At 43.8% G+C, this 10,662-nt stretch overlaps 1 protein-coding gene across 3 annotated transcripts in view; it reads right to left on the bottom strand.

The window, feature by feature from the left end:
* Positions 1–3,464: 3,464 nt before the first annotated feature.
* The window catches only part of ASH2L (ASH2 like, histone lysine methyltransferase complex subunit), a 35,870-nt gene continuing 28,672 nt past the window's right edge, over positions 3,465–10,662 (bottom strand). For 2 of the 3 annotated variants that reach the window (XM_023214557.2, XM_023214559.1), the window contains exons 13-16: positions 8,383–8,475; positions 6,722–6,820; positions 4,299–4,358; positions 3,465–4,210 (exon numbers count right to left, since the gene is read on the bottom strand). In XM_023214557.2, coding sequence (XP_023070325.1) covers positions 4,103–4,210; positions 4,299–4,358; positions 6,722–6,820; positions 8,383–8,475 — 360 coding nt within the window. In that variant the 3' untranslated portion in view covers positions 3,465–4,102. The remainder of the gene's footprint in view (positions 4,211–4,298; positions 4,359–6,721; positions 6,821–8,382; positions 8,476–10,662) is intronic. The other variant, XM_023214558.2, reaches the window with a different exon arrangement.

The following is a 10,662-nucleotide window of genomic DNA, read 5'->3' as shown; positions in this document are numbered from 1 at the left end:
GGTGAAAGCAAATTCCCTTTCCCAAAAGTCAAGAGAATTTAGGCCAGGTGGCTCCCGCCTGTAATCCCAACCCTTTGGAAGGCCAAGGCAGGTGATCGCCCGAGGGTGCGAGACCAGCCTGACTAACATGGAGAAACCCTGTCTCTACTAAAAATACAAAATGAGCTGGGCGTGGCGGTGCATGCCTGTAATCCCAGACGTGGGAGGCTGAGGCAGAAGAATCGCCTGAACCCAGGAGGTGGAGGTTGCAGTGAGCCAAGATCGAACCACTGTACTCCAGTCTGGACGACAGAGCGAGGCTGTCTAAAAAAAAAAAAAAAAAAAATGAAAAAAACCCACAAAATTATACACACACACACACTGGGATGGGAGGGTAGGGAGGATGAAAAAAATCACCATCACCACCTGAAGGTTTTCCATTCTTGTTTTAACAGCACTGATGATTTGCACCATTTGGAGACAGAGCTCTGGCTTATTTATTAGAAAGCAGGAACTGGGCACGGTGGTGCCCACCCACAATGCCAGCTACTCTGAAGGCTGAGGTGGGAGAATTGCTGGAGGGCAGTTCGAAACCAGTCTGGGCAAGATAGTAAGACCTCATCTCAAAAAAAAAAGACAAAGGAGTTGATGAAACCAAATTATGACAAACTAAATTAAAAAACAGCATTAGTGGGAACACTGTGGTATTTATTGAGGTATTAAAATTTTACAACTAGTAGAGGTATTTATTATAATTTATTCGGATTGTTTCTTAGTTTATTTTCGGCATGGATAAAATTATTGTTTATCAAAGTGCCTCAGAGTTGAGAGAGGATTAGAGAAGTATTTCTCAAATGGAATTATCATCCACTACCAGCTAAGAGAAAACAGTTACTTGTTTAAAGGTATCCTAAAGCAACATATATTCTAGTTTCAAGAGAACAGGCTGACAGTCAAGAAATGGGCTTTTAGGCCGGGTGCGGTGGCTCAAGCCTGTAATCCTAGCACTTTGGGAGGCCGAGACGGGCGGATCACGAGGTCAGGAGATCGAGACCATCCTGGCTAACATGGTGAAACCCCGTCTCTACTAAAAATACAAACAAACTAGCCGGGCGAGGTGGCGGGCGCCTGTAGTCCCAGCTACCCGGGAGGCTGAGGCAGGAGAATGGTGTAAACCCGGGAGGCGGAGCTTGCAGTGAGCTGAGATCCAGCCACTGCACTCCAGCCTGGGCGACAGAGCAAGACTCGGTCTCAAAAAAAAAAAAAAGAAAAGAAAAGAAAAGAAATGGGCTTTTAACAAACCCACTGGTTTGCTGGATTCTAATTGCCTCTTTCAAACTATGTAATTGTGCCTTTCTGGTCTCTGTGGAGATATTTTCCACTTATTTAATTTTACACTGGAGGCCGGGCGCGGTGGCTCAAGCCTGTAATCCCAGCACTTTGGGAGGCCGAGACGGGCGGATCACGAGGTCAGGAGATCGAGACCACCCTGGCTAACACGGTGAAACCCCGTCTCTACTAAAAATACAAAAACTAGCCGGGCGAGGTGGCGGGCGCCTGTAGTCCCAGCTACTCCGGAGGAGGCTGAGGCAGGAGAATGGCGTAAACCCGGGAGGCGGAGCTTGCAGTGAGCTGAGATCCGGCCACTGCACTCCAGTCCGGGCGACAGAGCGAGACTCCGCCTCAAAAAAAAAAAAAAAAAAATTTTACACTGGAATAAAACAAGTTATCACTGTTGATCTGATTACAGAAACTATTTTATATAGGACTATGTGAAGAGTAGATATTCTCTGAGCCCTTCAAATGAACTGTATTAAAACACACATACACTTTTGATGTTTGAGAACACCATTACCTGTAACTTTTGATTTGTGAAAATAAAATATACACAGAAAGCTAATTTTATAATTTAGATGGAGAGTGGGTATACAACTTAAATATGGTAATTTCTATTACAAAGAATTAACATTCAGCTTCCTCTAAATAACACCACCCTTATTTTCTTGGAGTCCCTCAAACTCCGATGACCTAGAAGCTTTATAACCAGGTCTGCCCTTGAAGACCAGCTCATGCATTAATAGGTGTCTAGGGCTGAGCCTCAGCCTCCAATCACACTTGACCTGTACAAGTTTTCCTGTTCAGAGATATGGAGTGGCCAAATCAACGTGTCTGGGTGATTCATCAGGAGACAAATATATTAGTCAATGCTACTATGTTAAAATACCAATATTGTCTTGAAGTGTGGGAACTCTCTTAAACAGGAAAATGACAAGATATTCAGAAGAGCCACAGGCTTAACATGGTGACTCTGCAGCAGCATGTCACCCTCCATGTGGTGAGCCACTCTACCTATTAACCAAAGTAGAGAGGTAAATGCAGGAGAGTCTTTGGGCAATCTTGGGAAGGCTGTCTTTGCTGTAAGACTGATGTATTGAAAAAGGAAGACAGGCCGGGCGCGGCGGTTCACGCCTGTAATCCCAGCACTTTGGGAGGCTGAGGTGGACAGATCATGAGGTCAGGAGATCGAGATCATCCTGGCTAACACAGTGAAATCCTGTCTCTACTAAAAATACGACAAAAAATTAATCAGGTGTGGTGGCACGTGCCTGTAGTCCCACCTACTCAGGAGGCCAAGGCAGGAGAATTGCTTGAACCCGGGAGGCGGAGGTTGCAGTGAGCTGAGATTGTGCCACTGCACTCCAGCCTGAGTGACAGAGTGACAGAGCGAGACTCCATCTCAAAAAAACAAAATAAAACAAAACAGAAACGAAAAAAAAAAAAAGAAGAAACAGGAAGACAAGGAAACTATATAGGAATCCAAAAGGAAGGTTTATTTTATTTTATTTTTTTGGACACAGGGTCATGCTCTGTTGACCAAGCTGGAGTGCAGTGGTGCAAACATGGCTCACTGCAGCCTGGAACTCCTGGGCCCGAGGGATCCTCCCACCTAAGCCTCCAAAGTAGCTGGGACTACTAGCATGTGTCATCACGTCTGGCTAATTTTTTACTGAGAAGGGGGTCTTACTATGTTGCCCAGGCGGTCTTGAACTCCTGGTCTTGAGCAATCTTTCTGTCTTAATGTCTCAAAATGCTGGGATTATAGGCATGAGCCACGGTGCCTGGAAGGCTCATTCTTACATTTCAGTCTTTAATAGTATGAAAACTGCCCTTTAGCCATCAGCTAAGGGCAAAGGAAGATAAGCAAGACAGGAAACCACCTGCACATATCAACATCCACGTTCCAAGGGAAGACCGGAAGGGAGACCATTAGCCCTTTGAAATTCTTGTTCCTTTCCTCAAGGTGGCAGATTTTCACAGGAAATGGGGTGGCTGATTGGCAAGAATAGGAGCAACAGGAAAGCAGCCAAAACACAAGTCAGAAACTTGGCTCTTCCTCCCAGTGCAGCACCCTTCCTCATGCTGCTTACATTTCTGATCACTGTGACCAAGAGGCACCCAACCTGAAGGGAAGCAAAGTGTCACACAAACTTCAAAACAAGTTTTATTTGGGAAGAGTTTCTCATTTTGTTAAAGCTGCAAGCAAGTTTCTTTCACAATTACACTTCTAGAGATCTAGTAGTTTTAGGGATCTCAGTGTCCAAAAGTATATTTCAAAATGAACAACAAAACCAAAGCCACACCAAAGGGAAATGGCATTTAGATTGGTTTGGAATGCGTAGCCATTGATTTCAGGTGTTCTCAGAAACAGGTTACCATTTCCTTGGAAAACAGGTGGGATGGAGTCAATGCCCACAGAAGGAAATGTCTTTCAAATAAGTTAGTTACTAGGACAATATTATTTACTCCTTAGAAAATATAGTAGGATAACAAGTCACAGCTGGCAGGGTATGCAGTACACCACCGATTTCACAGGGGGCTTACGCAATCCTGGAGTCAGCGGTTGTTGGCTTGTGGTACACAAAATAAGAGCAGTCACTGGAAGTTGGGGGAAAATGGTGAAAGGCAGGCAGTCTCCCGTAGTCCTACCCAGCCTTTTAACTTGCTAAAAGGAGAGGCTGTGTTTTGTAGCATCTTTGGGAGAACATTTGAGACAGTTCAAAAACAAAAACAAAACCCCCAGTATTATTCCCCAGAAAGTCCTTGACAGAAAAGAGGGACCTGGTCAGGGTTCCCACGGGGGACTGCGCCTCCCATCTACTTCTGTCTCCACGTGATACAAGACATCAGCCAGGGTGTGCTCTACCACGGCGCCCCAGCCCATGTCACTCATCTGCAGGAGGAATTAGAAACAGAACATGGTGACTAGAGCAGCCACGGCAATGCCGCGGATGCATGCAGGCATTTGTAATGTTACTTACAGGGCGGTAAGTGAGATCCTTCGGAGGATACTTGAAGCATGGTCCAAAGTTAATGGAAACCTGGAGCGAATTCAATTCAAGCAGACATGGAAAAAATGGACAAAAAATATTGGAAAAGTTAATGTGACACAGGAAATTTTCACTTTAAACGTGGCTACAATACTCGGGGGATAAATGGAACAAATGAGATATATATTAAATATTACTAAAAGTGGTCAACATCCTGATATCCATTAAGAATTAGGTAACTAAAAGAGATCAGTGTTGATTTTTGTTGTCAAAGAAAATAAAAATTCAGAATCCCAATTTGCTCTGTCAAAAGGAAAGAATTAAGCTGAAAGCTGAGTCATGCAAGAAACTGCCTTTCCTTTTGTTGCTAAGCAGACACCTACAGATAAAAGCTTAAATATCCCCATAGGCAGCTACTTTATGTTCACCATATCTTATGTGAAGTACTGATTTACTGGGCATGAAATGAATACATAATTGACTTTCTCCTATCTGCTCCTTTTCTCTTGCAACATGTGGATGACCATACCCTCCCACTTTCCCCTCTAGCCCGCATTTCCCCTTTATTTTACTTTTTACTTTTTTGAGATAGGCTCTGACTCTATTGTCCAGGCTGCAGCACAACAATGTGATCGTGGTTCACTGCACCCTTGATCTCCTGGGCTCAGCGGATCCTTCCACCTCAGCCTCCCAAGTAGCTGGGACTGCAGGCATGTACCACCACGCCTGGCTAATTTTTTGTATTTTTTGTAGAAAGGGGGTTTTACTATGTTGCCCAGGCTGGTCTTGAGGTCCTGGGTTCAACTGATTCTTATAATGGCCTCCCAAAGCATTGGGATTACCACCGTGAGCCACTTCGGCCAGCCCTTTTTCTTTTTTAAATTTTTAAGTCATCAAATTCATTCTTGGAGAAAGGCACAGACCACAGACTGTTTCTGTGATTCTGTGTTTTTTTCTTACAGGCAGGTCCTTAACTTTGGCAAAATAAACTTCTAAATTGATTGAGATCTGTCTCAAGACAGTTTTTAGTTTACACTGTTTACAACCTAAAGATTTCCTTTTTTTTACCTGCTTCAATGGTGCCTAATGACAGACTGAAAATACATGGAAATCTTCATGCATTAACTTTTCTTTTTCGAGACAGAGTCTTGCTCTGTCACCAGGCTGGAGTGCAGTGGCATGATCTTGGCTCACTGCAACCTCTGCCTCCTGGGTTCAAGTGATTCTCCTGCCTCAGACTCCTGAGTAGCTGGAATTACAGGCATGTGCCACTAAGCCCAGCTCATTTTTGTATCTTCAGTAGAGATGGGGTTTCGCCATGTTGGCCAGGCTCGTCTCAAACCCCTGACTTCAAGTGATCCACCCACCTTGGCCTCCCAAAGTGCTGGGATTACAAGCATGAGCCAGTGCACCCGGCTCCAACTTTTCTATATATCTACATCTGTGTCTACCTACCTACCTACCTATATATTTTTAAGACCACAGGCCCTAATGATAGTACCCTTCTTCATGTTGGATCGTATTTAAAAAAAAAAAAAAAAGTGCCAGATATAGTAGCTCATGCCTATCTGTAATCCCAGCACTTTGGGAGGCAGAGCTGGGAGAACTGCTTGAGCCCATGACTTTGAGACCAGCCAGGGCAATGTAGTGAGATCCTGCCTCTACAAAAACAAAAACCAAAAAATTAGCACACCCCAGCTACTCAGGAGGCTGAGGTGGGTGGATCATTTGTGCCCAGGAAGTCAAGGCTATGGTGAGCCTATGCAACAGAGTGAGACACTGTCTCAAAAAAAAAAAAAAAAAAAAAAAATGAATGTAATCCCAGCACTTTGGGAGGCTGAGACGGGCGGATCACGAGGTCAGGAGATTGAGACCATCCTGGCTAATACGGTGAAACCCCGTCTCTACTAAAAAATACAAAAAAACTAGCTGGGCGAGGTGGCGGGCGCCTGTAGTCCCAGCTACTTGGGAGGCTGAGGCAGGAGAATGGTGTAAACCCAGGGGGCAGAGCTTGCAGTGAGCTGAGATCTGGCCATTGCACTCCAGCCTGGGCGACAGAGCGAAACTCCGTCTCAAAAAAAAATGAATGTAAGCAACAATGACTAATAATGGTGGGTTATCATGACATCCCACCAGGAGGATCTGTGTATGTGCATTTTTATCCTTCCTACTGAACAGTAACACCACACCACGCACTCAAGGGAAAAGTATGGCACACACTAATTGCAGGACCTTTTTCTATCCAGCAAATACTCCCTAAGATGCCCAAGCTGTTTTTGGACTAAACAGTAATGGTAGCAACACACATGCAACTCTAAGGCTGAGTTTCTTTCCAGTACTCAGTAACTTTGTCATCGCAACCCATTCATCTGCTTCCCTCAAGTTTTGCCCATGGGATGGAAACATGTACATACCGTGCAGCTCTTGTACAGTGAGATGGCTGGAAAGTAAACCCCCTCAAAAATATCTTTGTAAGCCACACCTTGATTGACACCATTTTTATAAAATATTATCTGGAACAAAAACCATGATTTTACTTCAGAATTGTAAAAAGAACAAACAAAAAAAGAACTCTCTAGGAAAATACGTTAGAAGTGCTGCTGCCAGACTGCTAATCACATACCCAAGAACAGTATATAACTTGTGTAATAACAACAACATCTTCAATTTTTATAACACTTTTGATTTTTCAAGCATGTAGGCACTATTCAGGCTTCTTTTTTCCTTTTTTGAGACAGGATCTCACTCTGTCACCCAGGCTGGAGTGCAGTGGTGTGATCTTGGCTCACTGCAGCCTCAACCTCCTTGGCTCAAGTGATCCTCCCACATCAGCCTCCCAAGTAGCTGGGACTACAGGCATACACCACCATATCCAGCTAATTAAGAAAAATTTTTTATAGAGACAGGATCTCACTATATTGCCCAGGCTGGTCTCAAACTCCTGGGCTTTGTTTTCTGAATTCCTGTGCTACATATACCAAACAGTTCTATATTTTATTATTCATTGCATTGTATTTATAAAAGTAAGCTGGGAGGCCGAGGAGAGGATTACTTGAGGGCAGGAGTTCAAGACTAGCCTGGGCAACATAGTGAGACCCCATCTCTACAATCTTTTTTTTTTAAGTAAGCTGGCCTTCCATGGACTCCTTGGGACCACACCTGTTTAAGAGTGCTTATTTATCAACCCCTTTCCCTTGCATCAGTTCTCACTTCTGTTTTTTCACTTTGAAGTTCTCTAAGACTCTTATGTCACATCTCTGGATCCTCATGTTCCTCCTTTCTCTCCCAGAATTAGACTGAATATTCTCTCTTGACCACTTCAGTTCTTCAGAAAAGGCTACCTTCTCTTCCCAGCAAGAGGGGGCTTTCTGGTTATTACATCTTTAGATCTATAATTGTTTCTCTTTCTAGTATTTCTTTCTCTTATAAGTATTTCTTTCCTAAAAACAGCTGAAACTCTACTTTATTTCACCTACATCTCCTTGTATTAGTGTCCTGGGTGGCTTTACAGCATTAGCATTTTTACAAAAAAAAACTTTCTAGCTTAACTTTCTTCCTCTCCACCCAACTTCCCTTTTTATTTTTGGCCCTTGTGGTTGGCCCAGATGTGCCAGCCTTTCTCTGACTGTGCTATGACCTTGGACAGACATGTTTCCAGCAACTCCGGAAGTGGAGGCAGAGAAAGTTCTGAAGGACATTGAGTGAGACATTACAGCTCCTAGTGCCCCTGCACCACACCACAAGGTCTACTCTCCCACTCCAGGTTCCCTCCCTTTGGACTTGATACCTCCTCTGATAAAGAATAAAGACACTGGATTTGCTTCCTCAGTCTCTTACAGATTTCTCCCTACAGAATGATCCTGAAAGAACAGGATCATGCCTCTAACAGCAGCAGCAGGGTACTACATAAAGAGCAAAACACAATAAGCAGAGGGCGAGCTTGCCACTGGCTAGTGGGGCTACCAGATGCCCCTTTGTTCCCCTTTGGGCCTTGTGTTCCTCACTTTTATAATGAAGGAATGGGTCCTAACCCTCAAGGCCTTATGATTCTAATTTTCTTATGGCCATGACTCACCTCACTATGGGGAGTCTGTTTCAGGCTCTTCTCTGCTTTATCCACAAAATCTTTTTCCTCAAAATACAAATAACTCTTGAATTTTATCAAAGCCTTGAAAACCAAGAAAGAAAAAAAAGCACAATAAAGCATCGGCTCCATCATCATGAAAAAAATGCATCCGCACACAGTGTTAACCCCTTGAGCTCTACAACAGATATTAAAAATCTTTGCAGTTGAGTTTTGCTAGATTTTGAACTATTATACACTTCTTAAAAAATACCAGATGGCACATGTTTATTAAAACATTTTCAGAAGGCCTTTAGTAAGAAACATGAAAAAATACATAATAATATAAATACATACACACCACAATAAAAATACCCATAAAAGTGGCTAAATTCACACATCTTTCCCAATAATCTCACTGAAAGAAATGACAAGTTTCTTGAGTCTACAATCTCGTACTCTTTTTTTTTTTTTATTTGAGATGGAGTTTCGCTCTTGTTGCCCAGGCTGGAGTGCAATGGTGCGATCTCTTCTCACTGCAACCTCCATCTCCCGGGTTCAAGTGATTCTCCTGCCTCAGGCTCCCGAGTAGTTGGGATTACAGGTGCCCACCACCACACCAGGCTAATTTTTTGTATTTTTAGTAGAGATGGGGTTTCACTATGTTGGCCAGGCTGGTCTCAAACTCCTGACCTCAGGCGATCCACTCGCCTTGGTCTCCCAAAGTGCTGGGATTACAGGCATGAGCCACCGCGCCCAGCCTATTCTTTTTTTATTTTTTTGAGACAGTCTCACTCTGTCACCCAGGCTGGAGTGCAGTGGTGTGATCTTGGCTCACTGCAACCTCAGCCTCCCAGGTTCAAGCGATTCTCCTGTCTCAGCCTCCCAGGCATCTGGGATTACAGGCATGCGCCACCACACCAGGCTACTTTTTGTATTTTTAGTAAAGACGGGGTTTCACCATGTTGGCCAGGCTGGTCTCGAACTCCTGACCTCTGGTGATCCACCTGCCTCAGCCTCCCAAAGTGCTGGGATTACAGGCATGAGCCTCCACACCCAGACTACAATCCCTTATTGTATGAAAATATTCTGAAGGTCACCTTCTTCCACGTCCTAGTTTCCCATCTGTTCCCACAGGTGGTCTCTGGGTCGCCTCTTTCTTACTGGTTCCTAAGAGTCTATTTATTCACTTCCAGAGAAATATATGATATTAATTTTAAAAATTTCAATTTTTTTTTTAAATTTTTTTTATTTTTTGAGACGGAGTCTTGCTGTGTCTCCTGGGCTGGAGTGCAGTGGCCGGATCTCAGCTCACTGCAAGCTCCGCCTCCCGGGTTTTACGCCATTCTCCTGCCTCAGCCTCCGGAGTCGCTGGGACTACAGGCGCCTGCCACCTCGCCCGGCTAGTTTTTTGTATTTTTTAGTAGAGACGGGGTTTCACTGTGTTAGCCAGCATGGTCTCGATCTCCTGACCTCATGATCCGCCCGTCTCGGCCTCCCAAAGTGCTGGGATTACAGGCTTGAGCCACCGCGCCCGGCCAAAATTTCAATTTCTTAACGTATATACGTATTAAACATGGTTAGAAAAAAAGAATTTCCAAGATATACAAGCATATAAAATGAGAGTCTCTCTCTCTTACTATGTCCCTTATTCTCAGTTTCCCCTGCAAAAACTAATCACTGTTCCAGTGTCCTTGTATCCTTCCAGAGAATCCAGGCATATATTGTCTTCAAAATTAAAAAACACACGTGGCTGGGCGCAGTGGTTCACGCTTATAATCCCAGCATTTTGGGAGGCTGAGGCAGGCAGATCACATGAGACCAGGAATTCGAGACCAGCCTGGCCAGCATGGCGCAACCCCGTCTCTACTAAAAATATAAAAATTAGCTGGGCATGGTGGTGCACGCCTGTAATCCTGGCTACTTAGGAGGCTGAAGCAGGAGAATTGCTTGAACCTGGGAGGCGGAGGCTGCAGTGTGCTGAGATGGCATACCACTACACTCCAGCCTGGGTGACAAAACGAGACTCTCTCAAAATAAAACACCAGATAAACATACGAAAGAAAAAAAAAGAAAAAGAAAAAGAAAAGGCCCCAAAAGCCATACAAATAGTAACATATTACAGGTTTTGTCTTGCATCTGAGTTTTTAACTTGGCAACTACATTAGAGACCATTTTATAATCAGTATATATGTGGATTTTGAATAGATCCATAGTAGCCTGTCGTGTGGACATGTCAATAAAAATTTATTTATTTATTTATTTATTTATTTATTTATTTATTTATTTATT

This window comes from Piliocolobus tephrosceles, chromosome 7 (assembly GCF_002776525.5).
Source record: "Piliocolobus tephrosceles isolate RC106 chromosome 7, ASM277652v3, whole genome shotgun sequence".
Lineage (NCBI taxonomy): Eukaryota > Metazoa > Chordata > Mammalia > Primates > Cercopithecidae > Piliocolobus > Piliocolobus tephrosceles.
Note: the sequence above shows the minus strand (reverse complement) of the source record. Positions and strands in the feature narration are given on the sequence as shown.